General features: G+C 42.1%; 1 protein-coding gene across 1 annotated transcript in view; it reads right to left on the bottom strand.

Moving 5' to 3' along the window:
- Positions 1-18,547, bottom strand: part of RXFP2 (relaxin family peptide receptor 2) — a 390,074-nt gene extending 371,527 nt beyond the window's left edge. The window contains exon 1 of the mRNA XM_068265019.1: positions 18,501-18,547. Within this exon, the coding sequence (XP_068121120.1) occupies positions 18,501-18,543 (43 nt within the window). The 5' untranslated portion in view covers positions 18,544-18,547. The remainder of the gene's footprint in view (positions 1-18,500) is intronic.
- Positions 18,548-20,183: the final 1,636 nt, after the last annotated feature.

Raw genomic sequence — 20,183 nt, 5'->3', positions numbered from 1 at the left:
TGACCATTTGGAAGCACAGACATTGGGAGCACCAACATATGCCAAGGGAGAGTCGCCATGTCAGAGAAGAGAAAGTTTGTTAGTACAATTATTTAGAGCTCATCAATGGCATAGTAATAAAGAAGAACTAATATTGTGGTTGGAAGAGGGCCCTTTGTGGGCCCCTCTGGTCTAGAGACCCCAGTGTGATCACAACCTCTGCATTCCCTGTTGCTATGCCACTGGGTAGCTTTTCCAGCACTCTTCAGTTGAAAAAGTGGGTGAAAAAGAACTGTCAAAATTAAAGTGGACCTGAACTGCTGCACAGGACAGAAGGAAAACATTTAGAAGTACACCCTGTCTGTAGCCTGTCTAATCCCCCCATCTGTGACTAAGCACAAGTTGTAATTTGATCCCTCAGCTGTGTAAGCTGCCTACCATAGCAGAGAGGTAATTGGTAAACACAGGCTGTTAACCCTATGTCTGCTTTCATGAAAGCAGGAAGTAGAAACACTACAGTTTTATTGCAGGATTTGTATCAGCTGTAACAAAGAAATGTTTTTCTGTAAAGGTTATCATGCTGTTGCGTATCTTATAGAGCAGAAAGGAAGTTCTGAATTCAGGTCCGCTTTGGGAATTTTCTTTCTTGCTGGTGACCTGTGCATGCAATCATTATTTCCTAACTTGACTAATGTGACACCCTCCTCTGTAGCCTACCTGCTAACAGAATGGCTCCACTGCAGTCCCATTGCAGTCCATCATGTACTATGTGGCAGTGGCACAGCTCTATCAGCCACTCCTGTGGCTGCAAATTGCTCAAAGGATGCAATTCTTAACTCTCCCTTAAAAAGCCCTTTACAATCTAGGTCCGGCTTACACTTGTTTCCAAAAAGCATCCCATTCAAAACCTTTGTTTTACTAACAATGTTCTAGCATCTCCTATGGTACCTTCACACACTCACTCACCTAAAAGACTTTTGTTGAATTTCTCCCTTCCTCTGGAACTCTCTTCCACAACCTGTTCGATACTCCCCTACCCATACCACCGCTAAGCGCACCCTGGACTTTATATTGCACATTCGAATCAGACACTGACCTCCACACTATTACCTTGTACAAGCCTTATATTTACCTATTGCTGCTATTCCTAAACCTCTTAGAAGCTCGAAATGGCAAGGTTCTCTCTTCTAGATTGTTTTATTACTTCTGTGTGCTATAGATACATATTTTCCCCTCTACGTACAATCCATTTGCTGATGAATTCAGTTGTGTATTTAGTGTATTCCATCATTATTAGTGTAACTGGATAAATTATGTGTTGTTTATTGTTATTTCTTTTTGTAGAACACCATGGAAAATCCAGAGACAATATGAATGAAATAAATCCATCTTCATTATATCACAAGTCAATATTCGAGATTGTCAGTATGGGTCTGTATACGAAGCAGGTAAAAATGGTGCCAATATAAACTAACATGTTAATTGTCTCGATTAGTGGCTAAAAGCAGTAAAACGGGTGCCAGAGCACTAAGTGCCTGCTACTGTATTTGTAGCTGCACTTTGCATAGCGGCGCCCCTTTTAATGCTGTTAGCCACTGATCGTTGCAATAAACAAGTAAGTTTAGGGCCGTGATAGCGGGCACTAGGATAGGTGCTAATCACAGCAAATAATTATACTAAACACTATGGCAGCTACGATTGTTACAAAGGGTGCTTGTGCCCGCTATTAGTAAGCGCAGTTTGTATAGCAGGTGGTCTATGGGCAGGTTTACACAAGGGTAAGGTTTAGGGTTAGGTGTGAGGAAGGTAGTTAAAGAGGAACTCCAGTGAAAATAATGTACAAACACAATGCTTCATTTTACAACAATTATGTATAAATGTATTAGTCGGTGTTTGCCCGTTGTAAAATCTTTCGTCTCCCTGATTTACATTCTGACATTTATTACATGGTGACATTTTTACTGCTGGCAGGTGATGTCAGTGGAAGGAGATGCTGCTTGCTTTTTTGGCAGATGGAAACAGCTTTAAACAGCTGTTATTTCCCACAATGCAACAAGGCTCCCACATTGTGATGTCAGAACCATGGTCCTGACATCACACTGTGGGAGGGGTTTCACCAAAATATCAGCCATACAGAGCCCCCTGATGACCCGTTTGTGAAAAGGAAAAAACATTCTCATGGGAAAGGGGGTATCAGATACTGATTGGGATGAAGTTTAATTCTTGGTTATGGTTTCTCTTTAACGCTAGGCACCACCAGGAGGGTTAAGGTTAGGCATCACCATGGGTGGTTAAGGTTAGGCACCACTGGGAGAGGGGGTAGGGTTGAGAATCGGAAGAGGGAGTGTTCGGTGTAAGAGTAGGGTTAGGTTATGCGATAGTAAAATATCTGTAAACATTTTATAATATTTTGTATCAGAATTAACTAGTAGAAAAACAGTAATTTTACTGGATGCCTTTTTTTACATGTACACTGTTTGTAGCCCAGGGGGAAATGTGGAATGGGTTGATACTGGGTTGATTGGGTTTATATACCAAATGTGGAATGAGTTGATTCTTGGAATGTGTTGATACAAATGTGGTTTGGGCTTGATACTTTCAATTAAGTATAACTAAGTTCTGAGTTGGAGAAAAAGATAAATCAATATAAATGAAACTGATTATTATTTCAGATAGAGAATGCTTTGAAATTGTTTCAGTACAATTAAAGTATTGTAATAGATGTATGTGTGTGGGGGTGATAAGGGTAATTATGATAACAATAACCACATCAGGGGGTACATGGTAAACACAGACTTTCATAGAAAACATACCAAAATTATGTAAAGAAACCCACAGGCCCATACGGAATTCACTTTTTTTTACTGAATTTTCTACAAATAGATAATTTTTCATCTTCTATTTAAAATAAACTTTCCAGCACTTGTCAACTGAAAAAGAGTAATAGCTACAGAGCAACAATAACAACAACTTGACTAACGATAGCAACAACACATAGTACAATTAGGCAAGTCCATTGTGCAAAGCAAATATGATATGTACTATACAGTGCAATGCTGCCAGCAGGGGACAGCCTACTTACAGACTCTTGTCCATTGGGGCAGCTAAGGGGGATTACGGAATGTCATTTAAAAATATCACCTAGGAGAAAACTCAGGAGAAAAAGTTAGTTGTGTACTATGTTGGCGCTTTATAAATACAATAAATAATAATAATATGAGCCACTTGGCCCATATGCATTTAACTTTTTTTCCTGATTTTTCTCTTAGGTTATATGTTCAAATGTGGTAATAAATGCCTTTTAAAAAGAAGTTGAAAAATTATCTACTAGGTGAAAGCTCACGTTAAAAAATGAATTGCACATGGCCTCATGGCACTTATTCAATTCATGTAACGTTTTCTCTTTAACCACTTGCGAACCACCCACTACCAATTGGCAGCGGCAAAGTGACACCCCCAGGACTGCGTAACGCCGATCGGCAGTGGCACCTAGGGGACTGATCAGCCGAGGATCGTGCGCATCCACCGGCAGTAGGCTCCACCCACCCGTGACGTCAATCCGCCGGCCAATTAGCAGCGCTGGCGGGTTGATAACCCTCGATCTGCCGCATACAAAGTGTATAATACACTTTTACATGTATACAAAGTGTATTATACAGGCTGCCTCCTTCCCTGGTGGTCCCAGTGATCGAGGGACCACCAGGGGAGGAGGCAGTTGTGCATGTGAACACACACACACACTGATCCTGTCCCCCTGCCCCCCTGATTGTCCACAGCACCCCTCAGACCCCCCCTGATCACCCCCTCAGACCACTGTATACACCAAATCACCCCCTAATCACCCATCAATCACCCCCTGTCACTATCTGTCAGCGCTATATTTTAGATTAGGTCCTAAACTGCCCCCTGGGGACTCCTGATCACCCCTCCACACCCTCAGATCCTCCCCAGACCCCCTCCCCCCCGTGTACTGTATACATCTATTCTCCCCTGTAATCACCCACTGATCACCTGTCAATCACCCAAAAATCACCCCCTGTCACTGCCACCCATTAGATCAGACCCTAACCTGCCCCTTGCGGGATCCTGATTACCTGCCCACACCCTCAGATCGCCCGCCGACCCGCGCTCAGATCACCTCCCAAATGCATTGTTTACATCTGTTCTCTCCTCTAATCACCCACTGATCATCCATCAATCACCCCCTGTCACCACCTGTCACTGCTACCCATCAGATCAGACCCTAATTTGCCCCTTGCAGGCACCCAATTACCCGCCCACACCCTCAGATTGCCCTCAGACAGCCCTGATCACCTCCCCAGTGCATTGCTTGCATCTATTCTCCCCTCTAATCACACCCTGATCACCTATCAATCACCCCGTCACCACCTGTCACTGCTACCCATCAGATCAAACCCTAATCTGCCCCTTGTGGGCACCCAAACACCCACCCACACCCTCAGATCGCCCTCAGACCCCCCCTTATCACCTCCCCAGTGCATTATTTACATCTGTTCTCCCCTCTAATCACCCACTGATCACCCTTCAATCACCCCCTCTCACCACCTGTCACTGCTACCAATCATATCAGACCCTCATCTGCCCCTTGCGGGTACCCAATCACCCGCCCACACCCTCAGATCGCCCTGAGACCCCCCTAATCACCTCCCCAGTGCATTGATTGCACTCCTGATCGGGCTCCTGATCACTCGGCCAAACCCTCAGATCCCCCTCAGACCCCCTTCCGATCACCTCCCCATTGCATTGATTGCATCTATTCTCCCCTCTAAATCACCCCCTGAGACACTCATCAATCACCTCCTGTCACCATCTGTCACCCCCTAGCACTCCTACCCATCAGATCAGGCCCTAATCTGCCCCCTGCGGGCTTCTGATCACCTGGCCAAACCCTCACCCGCCCCACCGCAGTGACAGAATTTTTTTTTCTAATCACTGCAAAAAACACTGTATAATAACTGTGGTGCTTTAAAGATCAGTGACCACAGCTTTCTACTTCACAAGTACTCCCTTTTCCTAGGTAGGTGCTCTTTTTCCAGGGTAGTCTCAGAGGAATACCCCCTAAATTCAGCAAAAAATAAAATCTTCTATGAACGCACCTTGGGCTTGATTCACAAAAGAGTGCTAACTGTTATCACGGGCGTTTTCGCGCGAATTTTCGCATTGCGCGCGATCGTGAATTTTCGCGTGAAACGATAATGTTTTCGCGCGCAAACGTGAATTTTCGTGCGAAAATGATATCGATTTCGCGGGAAAATTCGCATTTGCGAGCGAAGACATTATTGTTTCACGCGAAAATTCGCAATCGCGCGCAATGCGAAAATTTGCGCAGAAACGCCCGTGCTAACAGTTAGCACTCTTTTGTGAATCAAGCCCCATGCCTCTTAGTGAATACTTTGGGATGTCTTCTTTCCAAAATGTGGTCATTTGGGGAGTATTTATACTATGCTGGAATTCTAGCACCTCATGAAACATGACAGGTCCTCAGAAAAGTCAGAGATGCTTCAAACTGGGAAAATTCACTTTTTGCACCATAGTTTGTAAACGCTATAACTTTTATCCCCACCCCCCCCCCCCCAAAAAAAATCCAATAAGTGTCTATTTATTGATCAAAGACATGTAGCACAATAAATTTAGACAAAAATGTATATAGAATTTTTACTTTATTTGAAAAGTGTCAGCACAGAAAGTTAAAAAAAAAATCATTTTTTTTTTGACAAAATTCATGTTTTTTTTGATGAATATAATAAAAACTAAAAATCACAGCAGCAATCAAATAGCACCAAAAGAAAGCTGTATTGATGACAAGAAAAGGAGGTAAAATTCATTTAGATAGTAGGTTGTATGACCGTGTAATAAACCGTTAAAGCTGCAGTGGTCTGAATGGAAAAAAGTGTGTGGTCCTTAAGGGGTTTTAAGACTGCAGGCCTTAAGTGGTTAAGTTTTCTCCTAGAAGATATCTTTTATCTTCTGTTTAAAATAAATTTTCAGCATTCTGCATCTGCAAAAATACCAAAAAGTATATAAAAAAGTACTGTATTTTCTTGCTTGTCGGTGGATTAAAAGAACTTTTTAGTACTTTGTAGTGGGAAAACAATACCAAAAAGTATGTAGAAAAAGTTTCTTGAAATCATTTTGGCCTCGGTTCACTAACCGGCTAAGTGTTAGCGCCGGAGTGAAAAGAGTCTTTGCGAGCGCTAAGCAGCTGTTCGCACACTAATGTGCATGCAAACAGCTTTGCGCGCGCAGCGCGGTGCGCCGATAAAGTAGCACGGTGCAATGTTATCGTCGCACTGTTTGCGCACCAATCATCCTATAACGTTGCATTGGGTGCCCCTAAAAGGTCACACCGGGTGCGCCGTGCGACCTTTTAGGGGCACCCAATGCAACTTTATAGGCTGATTAGTGCGCGAACGGTGCGATGCGACGATAACGTCGTACCACACAACATTATCGGCAAAGGCTGGCGCAAAGTGCCTAGCTCCCTACTTTGCGTGCACAAGGGCTTTAGACATGCTAACCGACTTAGCGCCGGTTAGTGAATCGAGCCCTTCGAGTATTTTCTTGTTTGCTGGTGGCTAAGGATACCTTAGTACTAAATATAATCAGAAATGGAAGCCCTGTGTGTGTGGGGGGAGAAGTGCGCATAGGCTTACCGCACCTCCCATGGTCTGGCGCCTCCTTCTGATCTTCAGTAAATGGCCCCGTTCTAAAGCCCTGGCCAGGGGGGTCGGCACTGGCGCAGTAGGTCTCCGGGAGTGGGAAGGCATTTTAATGACAATATATAAAAATATAATGTAGTAGGAACCTCAGAAGAAAAAGTTAATTGCATATGGGCCATGGTGTCACTCCTCTCTTCCCAAGTGGACCTCCACTCACACCAGACCAAAAATGTTTTTTGAGGTATTAATATTAGGAGTAATGGTAATAATAATGAGAAAAAACAAAAACAAACTAACAATGCTAAAATACACACAGGCTCTCACTAGATATAATATTCTTGGCAGCCACTTATCCTCCCTTATCAGTGCATCAGTGGATAAGTGCAGTTATGATGCTGGCAAGCCTGGCATTACCTCCTCCAGCTCTGGGTTCTCAGCAACATCCATTTCTGAAATCACCCATGCTCTTATCCCTCTCAGCCTCTCATGCACTCTGCACTTTATGCACCCCCTAAATCCTATGCCTAGATCACAAACTGTACAGATTTAAAGAGGAACTCCAGTGAAAATAATGTAATACAAAAGTGCTTCATTTTTACAATAATTATGTATAAATGATTTAGTCAGTGTTTGCCCATTGTAAAATCTTTTAAATCCCTGATTTACATTCTGGCATTTATTACATGGTGAGATTTTTACTGTTGGCAGGTGATGTAGCTGCTGCTTGCTGTTTTGGCAGTTGGAAACAGCTGTAAACAGCTATTTCCCACAATGCAATGAGGTTCACAGACAGGAAACTGCCAGGAGTATCATGGTCCTCAGAGTTTCTTGTGGGAGGAGTTTCACCACAATATCAGTCATATAGCGCCCCCTGATGGTCTGTTTGTGAAAAGGAATAGATTTCTCATGTAAAAGGGGGTATCAGCTACTGATTGGGATAAAGTTCAATTCTTGGTCAGAGTTTGTCTTTAACATCAGAGGTTTATTGACATCTGACATGTATAATGCACTCTGTGTTAACTCACCCTGCCTTGATTAAAATACCACCAAGATAAAGTAACAAACTGGCTGACATTTTAAATGGTATAGTCCTGGTGAAAGAAAACAATGTAGCCACTGAATAGGGCCCTTGAACTTCTAGGGAGTGTTTTATTTAAAGAGACAGCTGGCTTCACATCAATTGCTTATGACAATGAGCAAAAACTTTTACTTGTTTAAGAAAGTGCTTATTGTCTACACCATTGTAGTAAAAGGTAGTAAGCAATGCAGAGGAAACACATTGTAATAGAATATTTATCAAGGCCATGACGAAGTGCTTCCTTAGCATTGCAATTATGCCTTTGACTACCATTAATTTAAACACCTTTTTACGACTGTAAGTTTTTGTTTACTGTTTCACTGGTGATTGTTTTTTAAATCCATTGTCTGTTTGTATAATCCACTCTAGCAGTTCAAGGGCTTTATTCAATAGTGACATTATTTCCATCTATGCCAACTAGTCTTTCAGCCAATCTATGTTATTTTACCTTGATGCGATTTTTTGATCACGGCAGTATGAATTGACGGATAGAGCACTACACGTGTCAATACCTCTAACCTTCAGTCTAAACAAACTGTTCCTGATCTCAGCTGAAGATTTTTATATATACACATATTTGTGATTCCAGTAATAATATGATGTATTTTCTTTATACATTCACTAACTTGCTAGCTTTAAGAACTACATAGTGCATTGTAACTGATTACTAACTATCCTGCCCTTATTATTATTTATTTATACAGATCCAACATCTTTTGTGGCAATGTACAAGGTATACAATACTGTAGTGGGCACTATATATACATGTACAGTTCACACACAACATTGTCAGAGAATCCCACAGCACAAGTACAAAAGGCATACATAGTTCATTTGTGGTAGAAAAGCAGCAATACAGGTACATGTTCATTCAATAAAATAGGAATGACATATATGAGAAACACTAGTGGGAAGAACCTGCCCTGTGCAAACTTATAATCTAGAGGGTAGTGATGTAGAGACACTATATAAAGAGACCAAGGGGCTAATGTGGATAAGGCAGTGCCCCTTATAAGTCAGTGCCCCTTGACATTGAATGGGGCTATGATAGATTAGAACCCTGTCTGTAGAATTGCATTTTAAGCTTGAAGACTTCTAGGCTTGGAGCATGATGTACAAGCTGTGGGAGAGAATTCCAATGAAGAAGAGACGCTTGTGAGAAGTCTTGGAGGTAAGAATGAGAAGCGTTGACAAAACTAAAGGGCAGAAGGGTTTCATGGGAGGAGCAAAGGATGTGGGAGGGATGGTGTCTGGAGATTAATGAGAAAATGTTAGAGTAGAGTTTATGGAGAACTTGGCCCGGACATACTGATGTCACAGTGACTGCGCGTTTGGACCACGGGAAAATCGTAAAGTTTAGGTCCACTTTTTAACAAATGCTTTTTCTGTACATGCTTATGAAAATATTCCAGTACTTAAAGCCCCATACACATGGGGGATCTTCGAGGGATCTCTCTTACCCAAGGGATCCTGTACTGATCCCTGACGGACAACAGAGCATTGCTGATGGCTAGCAATGCGTCTGTCGCTTTGTGGGGGGCAGAGAAACAATGAGTGGCCTGCGAGGAAGCACATTTTTGTGGGTGGGGGAACAGGGGAAACAATGTGGTTGTGCATTATTGCTCAGGCATCGGGGATCGCTAAAGATCTGGCAAACCGGATGTTTAGCAGACATTGCGCCGTCGCTTTACACATGCTAGTCTGACTCCTGATTCTTGACCATGATTGTGGTTATTGACTGTCACGGCCAAGTTCAGACCATTATGTAGCTTAAGCTTGGAGATCAATACTGCAAGTTTATTGTGTTATAGAGAAAGGTCAAATTGTAAATCGTTTCAAAAGAAAAAAAAAACCTTTAGTACAGCTATACGAAACATTTTATGGTGCAAAAATGCATAGACTGAAATTCTGTATATTCTGGCATATAAGACTACTTTTTAACCCTTGAAAATCTTATGAAAGTTTGGAGTCGTATACGTCGGGTGTCATTAATGACGGGTAATATGCCCTATCCTGTTACCGACTCTCAGATCTCGCTGCTGAGGACTGTAGTGAGGCGGCGCAGGTGCACATGTGTGAAATCTGAGAGGCAGAGGAGGAGGTAAATAGGATACAAGGGTGGGCCAGACGGATGAAAGAGGCGTGTTTCATGGGCACAGCACAATCTATTCTTCCATACCGCTCTGATAAACAGGTAGGAGAGCTGACCAATGCACTAAGGGAGAGTTGACCAATCTACCCAGTCAATCCCCTGTACTGTATAGTGATAAATAATGTGCACCAGAGCCAGGACAAGGTCCACCAGCACCCATGGCAGAGACACCAAAGTTCACCCCTCCATCTCTCCCACCCCAGCCATCACACACTGATTACTATTAGACTAAGAGGCGCCCCAGAGCCCCAGCACCTCAACACCTTAAGCTTTAGTTATCTGGCTTGCAGTCACTGTCATGTATCACCTTTTCTGATTTCTCTCTGAATCAAACATAATAAGGGAATGATAGCTAAGTGAGTTGTGCGCCCCCTCCTACACTGTGCCCTGAGGCAGGAGCCTCTTTTGCCTCTGCCTCGGCCCGGCCTTGCTGGGTACCTCATACAGTACAGCACAAGTATCTGTTCATACATAGCATCAGTATATGATTTAAAAAATGTTTTATTTGATGTGCATTGGAAGAGGGGTAGTCTTAGGGCTGGTGCACACCAAAACCCGCTAGCAGATCCGCAAAATGCTAGCAGATTTTTAAACGCTTTTTTTTATTTTTCTATGGCGTTTTGCTAGCGTTTTGCGGATTGCTGCTGCGGTTTTCAGTATAGTAGATTTCATATATTGTTACAGTAAAGCTGTTACTGAACAGCTTCTGTAACAAAAACGCCTGCAAAACCGCTCTGAAGTGCCGTTTTTCAGAGCGGTTTGCGTTTTTCCTATACTTAACATTGAGGCAGAAACGCACCCGCAATCCAAAAAATGCCTCACCCAGGCATTTTTCGTTTCTGCAAAACGCCCCCCGCTCTGGTGTGCACCACCCCATTGAGATACATTGACCAAGCAGATCCGCAGCCGCAAGCGGATCTGAAAACGCCCAAAAAGCCGCTCGGTGTGCACCAGCCCTTATACGGCGAGTATATCCCAAAGTCTATTTTTTAACTGGAAAATTTGGGGGGTCGTCTTAAACGCCCAGTCATCTTATACACAAGAATATACGGTATATAAAAAGTAAAGGATTTATAGCCACACACACATTTCTGCCAAAAAAGGAACAAAAAAATAAGTCTGTTGAATACTCAAGAAAGCCTGTGACATTATTTCCAACATCTTCCTAACTGCTCACAAACTCCTGATGCATATTCATGCACTTTCCGTAAATTTAACATAAGATGAATTAAACATCAGAAAATCCAAACGCAACGTCTAACTAAAAACAGGACATTCCCAAATAGATATGGAGAAATATCAAGAGCTTGGATACCGTGATATCTGATTTTATGAGAACAGAAGCGTTTCTATGAATATCACATGTTCACAGCAAAACTGAATAGAGCTGAATTAGATAAAAAATACGGTTTCATTTTAACTCAGCTGGATGAATAAAAGAAACACATGTTCAGTAGTCTGGTGATCTAACTTTTCCTCTCTATTTACTGTACATAGTGTAATTAACGATATTAACAAATGGCCTCCAGACAGTGCAGAGTGATCAAGAGAGACTTCGTATTGCTTCTGATCATGGAACGCCACACAGTATTTTAGGTGGTCAATGCTGCTCTTCTGGAGTGTATGTTAAACCCAAAGGCCTCAATTCACTAAGCATTGCCGCATTCGGCAATGCAGAAAACAGCTGATTTCACTGATCAGCTTGCCAAATGCCAATTCACTAAACCTATTACCGCACTGAAAATGACCGACTAGTGAGGTAAAGTACTGACTTGAGCGGTAAATACCTTAAGAAATGTCAAGGAATTGAAATTCACAAAGATTAAAGCATTTGGTAAATCAACCAAAAGTCACACTCACCATGGGGTAACATTGACAGATGTAGCAGACAATAGGGAGAGTGAGGCAGCCAATAGGGACAGCCACACAGCCCTGCTTCTCATCCCATTTGGTCAGATACTCTGGAGGGCGGGACTGCAAGACTGCAGAAAAGGTGGAGGAGACATTTTAAAAGGCTTTTCTGTATATCTGTATACTGGAATACATACTGTGAAAGTTTTCCTATGGTGGCTGCAGCACATCTAAAGGGATGCCTGGGATGCACTGGACAGAAAAACTCAGACTCATGCACACAGTCTCACAGCTTCCTGCCTGACCTGCTCAACAGCTGGTAAGTGAGACCTACCAAGCAGTGCTTAGTGAATTGAAGCATGTTTGTGGTGATTTAGGTCTACAGGAGACATCAGACAACATCCGTACAGCCTTACCATCTTCTTTCCACTGCTGTCTCCTCTGGTTTCCATTTTCTGTGAGCCCCGGCATGTCCGGTGAGCTCTGGTTTTCTGCAACTGCAGTTATGTTGTGCACTGACAGGTCCAACAGCATCTTGGTCACATCCTGCCTATTTTCAGTACTGATAAAGAGTCTAGGAGTATGGTCATATGGGACGAGCAGGCCAGAAGCCTAGTCACAGGGCGGCAGTGTGCCAAATTCCACAGCAGCAACAACTTGATAATGAACAAAAAAAGCTTTATTGTGCAGAAAAACATCTCTTCACAATATGAGTGCCTTAGCTCTAGTATAAGTGTACATGGTAAATAATGCTCATGCCATTGCTTTTTAATATAAAGGATTCAGGGAAAGTGTTTGGGCAAAATTTAAAGAGGGACTCCAGTAAAAATAATGTAATAAAAAAAAGTGCTTAATTGTTGCAATAATCATGTATAAATGATTTAGTCAGTGCTTGCCCATTGTAAAATCTTTCCTCTCCCTGATTTACATTCAGACATTTATCACATGGTGACATTTTTACTGCTGGCAGGTGATGTCAGTGGAAGAAGAAGCTGCTTGCTTTTTTTGGCAGTTGGAAACAACTGTAAACAGCTGTTGTTTCCCACAATGCAACAAGGCTCCCACAGTGTGATGTCATCAGTACCTCAGTGCTGTGAGGCGCTGACATCACACTGTGGGAGGGGTTTCACCAGAATATCAGCCATACAGCGCCCCCTGATGATCCATTTGAGAAAAGGAATAGATTTCTCATGGGAAAGGGGGTATCAGCTACTGATTGGGATGAAGTTCAATTCTTGGTTACGGTTTCTCTTTAAAAGTTAGTCTTATAAGCATGCAGTAGAGGGTAAGGTTGATGTTAGACATAAGTTTGATGTTTTTAAATACGTTTTAATTTTTCCATCACTTTAGTACTATGGGGAAAAATCAGCTCCAGAATCGCTGCATTGAGTTTGTTTACAATATCGAAATCCAAGCGCAGACAAACAGGATACAGCTATTTAAAGTTCTACATTCAATAATTCTGTATTGAAACATCCGCAACACAGAACCTGCAGCCAAACTAGACAATGTAAGCCCAGAATAGCCTGCCTCCAAAGTTGTTTAGTTGAATGATAAGCAATGAATAAAGACGAATGAGTGCATTGTTTTGCTACTAACCCCGCCCATCCAGAAGCTGCTTGCTTGCATGCTGCTCATTTGCATCATCTCCCCTGTGTTAAACAGTACACACTGCTTGGCTTTAGCAGATCAGTGTGCCTGTACAGCATTTAGTCACTGAAATGTCATCCTTACAATTGATCCCTGATTATTTAAGTGAACCGGAGACGAACGAGGATGAAAAATGGAAAAAGATTTTATACATACCTCCAGCCCCATTCGCATGGATCACTCCTACGCCGCCGTCCTCTGCTGCCTCTATCGCCGGTACCGGGTCTCATCACTTCCGCCGGACTCAGCCAGGTGTCCGCATCCACAGGGGCTCCCTCCGGCTCGCCAGTGTCTGCTTTACACATGTGCCTGCGCATTACGGAGGGAGCGCACTGCGCTTGCGTCAACTGGCCCTGACTGGCCGAAATGACAGGACCCGGTACCGGCGGATAGAGGCAGCGGAAAAAGGTGGCATGGGAGCGATCCAGGCTGGAGAAAACTCAGGAGAAAACGTTAATTGCATATAGGCCCGAAGCTCATATGCAATTAAGCTTTTCTCCTGAGTTTTCTCCTAGGAGACAATTTTTCATCTTCTCTATAAAGCAACTTTTCAGCATAGAAACAATTCTATCAAAATTAGTTTGAGTATTTTCTTGCTTGCTGCTGGTTGAAAAGACATTTTACTGACAAGCTGTGAAAATATCACCTAAGAGAAAACTCAGGAGAAAAAGTGAATTGCATATGGGCCCCCGATGTCCAGAGTGCACTGAGATTAGAAGGCTTTAAAACATCATATCATAGCCTAAGCACCACTGGGAGGGTGTGGTTACATATATATATAGATATAGGAAGTGTGTTTGATGCTGAAATCAGTATAATTAAAGTGAATGTTTACCCATTTAAAAATAAAAAAGTCAGATACTCACCTAAGGAGAGGGAAGGCTCGGTCCTAATGAGCCTTCCCTCTCCTCTCCCGGTGCCCGGTCCCGCGCAGGATCCTTCGTAGCAGTATTCAACCAGTTCGGTCAAATACTGCCACTTCCGCTGCCGAAGGGATGTTTCGGAAGCCTTCGGGAGCACTCGGGCTCCCGAGGACGGGGCCGCTCCATAGTACGCATGCGCGAACGCCCTCTATGACGCACTCACGCGTACGTAGTATGGAGCGACCCGTCTTCGGAAGCCCGAGTGCTCCCAAAGACCTCAGAAGTCCCTGCGGCGGCAGACGCGAACGGGGGAGCCAGCACAGCACCGAGGGCACCGGGAGAGGAGAGGGAAGGCTCATTAGGACCGAGCCTTCCCTCTCCTTAGGTGAGTAACTGACTTTTTTATTTTTAAATTGGTACCCATTGGCTTTAAAGGGTACCTGAGATGAAGATACAGGCTACATTATACTTACCTGGGGCTTGCTCCAGCCCTTTGAGGTGTGCGGGCTTCCTCGTCATCCTCTTCTGCTGCTCCGTTGCCTTCTAATCAGCCCTGGTAATTTGGCCAGTTGTGCGCTTCTTCACATGTGTGGCTGCACACCCCTGCCACTCTCCTGTGCACAGGAGCATTCTGCATCTGCACAGTACTACTGCGCAGGCGCAGAACGCTCCCAGCAGCGGAGCGTGGCTGGGGGTGCATGGCTGAGCCAGGCATGCGCAGAAGTGCGTGGCTGGCCACATTACCGGGGCTGATTAGAAGACAACGGAGTGGCCGCAAAGGGCAGCGAGGGGAGCCCACGTACCTCATGGGGCTGGAGGAAACCCCAGGTAATTATAAATATTTATTTTCATCTCAGGTTCTCTTTAACATAAAAAAGTGCATATCCTGAATAATTTACTACAGTCTACTATATGTCGTAACGGTGCTTTTTTAACTGAGCATGTGTATGGTCTTTGAACTTCTATAGAATTTGCACAAACAATGCTGTCCTGTCCTGTACAGATGCTATCTGAATGAACTAAACAAATGAATATGGAAACTAAATGGTGGACCGGCAGGAAAATCTTAGCAGAACAAGGTGACTTGCCGACAGGGGACCTACTGGTATTTAGTTCCCTGATGGCTAGCTAGGCAGGTTACGCTATCTGGCTTCACGTAAAAATAAACCGGCAATAAAAGTAAATCTGTGTAATTTGTAACCTGTGATGCTGTAATATAGAGCTCATATGAGTTCCAGAGGATCCTAAAAGAGGTTTGTTTTTCTTTCATAATCCAAATTTAATGAAACCTATAATTATAGAATGTTGGCGGAGGCCCACCATGGTGAGGTCTGCCCTAGTTCTACCTGTGGTTACAGTGACTTTAGATAGGGATATTTGGTATAGATAAAAGTGACTGTTCTTGATCTCCTGCAGTTAGCAATAATCTCCTTTTTTCCCGAGACATGGCTGAGAAGGGCATAGATGACATCAGTGTATTTCTGCAATGATTTTGTCTGGTCAGGTTGGCTTTTTTGCTTCAATCCACCCAGCTGACACACATCGACTGCTTGGACTATTTTCAGTACAAATACATGAGTCAAACAGGGAGATATCTTTTAGAAAGTAGGTGTCTGTTCTGCTGCCTTCCCTAGCCACATCAGCCAGGATGTCAGGTCCGAGTTTAGGATTATAATGCTTTACTACTACTTTCTAGATGAATTCCCCTGTTTGTTTGCATTCAGCTTCTGACAGTGGATTTCCACCCATCCATCACCCCCGAAGATTTACAACATTCAAGCACAGCACATACAAGAATACCTATCCAAATATGAAGAAAAGAATGTCAGAAGTATATTTCTTCAATAACTCATCCTTTCAAGGTTATAGGGATACAACATGGAGTCAAGATTCAGATTGTACCATGAGAAGGATTCAGTCAAATATGTACACACAGCAGCCATTTATTACACCGTCAAAAGTTACAACAATAAAAACTTTACTCATTTACAATGATATCCTAACTATAGGCACAACTAGGCAATTATTCAGATCCTAATAAACTTTTAAAAATATTAAATGCACTAAACAATAACTGCTGAAAAATGCTGAAAAGGTTTATTTTGCTATATATTAAAACTCAAACCTATGGATGCATAATACATTTATATATTAAAAAAGTAAAGTGGAAACATACGAAAACAGGTAGACAGATTTGAATAGAAAGACATTTAGATAGACAGTCAGATAGATAGATAGATAGATAGATAGATAGATAGATAGGCAGATATATAAAGATTACGAGACTGACTGACAGGATGACAGGCAAGGCAAGCAGAGAGGAAAGCATGATATAAAATTAATAAATTGATAATATAGACACTAAGACAGGTAGACTGATAAATGGATTATATAAACAATTAGTAGGCTACACTACACAAATAGATTTGGATGAAGACATCGATAAATGGATGGATAGATAGATAGATAGATAGATAGATAGATAGATAAGATTTAAAATGGTAAACAGAGAGCCATATGTATGAATGGATAGGTAGATGCATGAATGGATAGAACAAATTTGATTGATTGATTGATTGATTGATTGATTGATAGATAGTCAGACAGACTCCAGTAATATAAAAGCATGTAATCAGACATTTAATCAAATTAAGAATATATAAATCACTTTATTGGGAATGTCAGGTAATAAAAAGCCAATGAGCCCCTGAGTAATAATATGAACATACAGAGTCTAATATTTTTAAAGTTATAGTGACTAGTGGTAGAGCATAAGAATGAAAAGCTCTTTTCCAAAACCCTGAAGCATATGCTGATAAGGTCTACGTGGAATGTATCTCTTTTTACGCAGTTTTTACTACTAGCTGCCTTTATATCTATATTACAACTGGTGCAAACTTTATATAAGCTACTTGAAAGTGGAACAGCACTTTGTAGAATCATTTTCTTATTTTAAACACAGAAATACGCAATAATAAATACAAAATAAAAAATACACCATTAACAAAAACAAAAACAAAAAAATGAAGGAAAAGAAGTATAACCAGTAACCACACAACTTCACACAAAATCAGCCAAAACACAACATTACCTTGAAATAAAAAAAATCAAAAACACAGATGTAATAAAATAAAAATGACTGGCTTCATACAAGTCAAGTACAAAGCATAGGGGGCACATAGTACAACAAACCCACAACACAGCCCTGTCTAACCAGGCAGTTAAGAGTTTGGAGTTGTGTATAGGGAGAAGCAGCCATAGCTGTTCCTGTAAAATCAAAGCTATCCCTGCTTTTGCTAAACTCCAAACTCTTAAACCTCTCCCCAAACACTCCCTTTTGTCACATCCATCAGTTCTAAACCCACAGTGAGGATAAACATACTGCCTTCTAATACATTGGTAATTATTGATTGGTTGCTAGGGCAGGCCCTGGTGCTCCCATAGCCTGCAGACTCACATGGACTCAACAGAAAGTGAGATATTCCTATATAAAAAAAGTGAAAATCCATGAAAATACACCACATGGCAAAACGCAAATAGGTTTTCATGAAAATTATTAAAGCAACATGGATTTAGTAAATTCATTGCACTCATCCCTAGTCGCAATCTGAGAAACACAATGGCATGACTTCTGTGCCAGGGATAGCATCACGTAAACAAAATATTTTACCTCATCATTGCCTAAAAGTTGCCTGCTTCCATACATCCTGCCTACTTACCACGTAACACATCACTACATAGGCATACAATAAAATAAACATGTAGAATTCACCGATGTCTTTAAGCACAAGACGTGTCATCGGATGACTCATACTACAACTGGAACCGACCTTCATTGATAATCTAGCATATCATTCGTTAAGCAATGAACACATATTGATCTAAATTCCAAATGTATATATATATATATATATATATATATATATATATATATATATATATATATATAGTGTAGATTTACTGACAATAAATTCTATAATTTAACAGCTAGTCGAAAGTGTTTCTCGCATGACAGAAACCTTTCCTAAAGAAAATTAAACAATCACTATGTCACCTTTCGGGTTAAAAAGCAAAAATATGAGTAAACAATAAACCACAGGCAGCGACGTGCCAGTTATATGATGAATAACTACCTTGACAACCAAACACAGCGTTTCACCCTTCTGTGAATTATGCACTTTAAGACAGCTAGAATTTTTCTAGTTCTCTCCTGACTTCAAAATACAACAACACAGCAGAAGTCTTACCTTTGATATGAAGGAACAGGATGAGCTGGAGAAATAGAGTCATTGTAGTGACCATCATCTGGAGGAGCACAAGGTTCACAGGCATGGACTTGTAGTTATGCTTCCTTAGATACCTCAGAAGCTACTCTGAGACTGAGAAGCACAGTGCAGGCTGCTCGCATTGCAGAGCATGCTCAGATGGCACAGCTCACAGCTACTGAGGCAGATCATGCTTGGCAAAGTGATGCTCATTACACTGTTCTGTAAATTACAGCGAGGGCTGAATTTTGTGTTCCAGCCCTGCGACGACACAGCGGAAAAAAAGTCAGAGCCTCTGATTTCATAACATTGTGTTCACGCCGACAAAGGAGATTATAGATATCGGCTAGTGATAATGAGCGTGCCTACATTTTACGCTGTCATGGTAATAATGTATTATAAGCAGCCCTCTAAAGCTATTCCTTTTTGAGCTGGGAAAAAGTTGGACTCGCATCGCATACCACCCTTCAGCAGGCTGCTTGATGTATTGGTCTGTGAAAGATGTGTGCTTTTTTGCAATTACTTTTTTCCCCTCTCTGGGGAAAAAAAAAAACAGAAAAAAAATCAGTTTTTGGATTTTGCTGTATGTGACATATGAAAAATGACACTTATGGTTTAACCGGCTGTGAACTACAAGGGTTACAGTTTATAGAACGTAGTCCGGGGCGTGACTAGAGGGGAGCAGCACCTGTGATTACAGGGGGGCCCAGAGCTGTGGGGGAACCCCAACTACTAACCTTCCCTCCCTCCTATACAAAGGACTATACAGACAGTCCTGGCCAAATGTTTTCAGACTGTCTAAAATATTGGAAATTAGAAAAGTTGGTGCTTAAGTTCTTATAATAGAAATTTGCATATACTCCAGAATGTTATGAAGAGTGTTCAGATGAATTTCATAGTCCTTCTTTGCCATGAAAATTAACTGAATCCCCCCCAAAAATTCACTGCTGTCATTAAAGGACCTGCTGAGATCATTTCAGTAAACGTCTTGTTAACTCAGGTGAAAATGTTGAAGAGCATAAGGCTGGAGATCATTATGTCAGGCTAATTGGGTTCGAATGGCAGACTTGACATGTTAAAAGGAGGGTGATGCTTGAAATTATTGATCTTCCATTGTTAACCATGGTGACCAGTAAAGAAACGCATGCAGCCATCATTGCATTGCATAAAAATGGCTTCACAGGCAAGGATATTGTGGCTACTAAGATTGCACCTAAATCAACAATTTATAGGATCATCAAGAACTTCAAGGAAAGAGGTTCAAATCTTTCCTTGAAGGGCGTCCTTTCCCTTCAGGGCATCCAAGAAAGTCCAGCAAGCGTCAGGATCATCTCCTAAAGAGGATCCAGCTGTGGGATCAGAGTGCAACCAGTGCAGAGGTTGGTCAGGAATGGCAACAGGCAGGTGTGAGCACATCTGCATGCACAGTGAGGAGAAGACTTTTAGAAGATGGCCTGGTGTCAAGAAGGGCAGCAAAGAAGCAACTTCCCTCCCCAAAAAAACAACAGGGACAGATAGATCTTCTGCAGAAAGTATGGTAAATGGACTGCTGAGGACTGGGGCAAAGTCATATTCTCCGATGAAGCCCCTTTCCGATTGTTTGGGGCATCTGGAAAAATGCTTGTCAGGAGAAGAAAAACATTGATGTTGCATGTATATAAGCTG

This window comes from Hyperolius riggenbachi, chromosome 2 (genome assembly GCF_040937935.1).
Source record: "Hyperolius riggenbachi isolate aHypRig1 chromosome 2, aHypRig1.pri, whole genome shotgun sequence".
NCBI classification, from domain to species: Eukaryota; Metazoa; Chordata; class Amphibia; order Anura; family Hyperoliidae; genus Hyperolius; species Hyperolius riggenbachi.
Note: the sequence above shows the minus strand (reverse complement) of the source record. Positions and strands in the feature narration are given on the sequence as shown.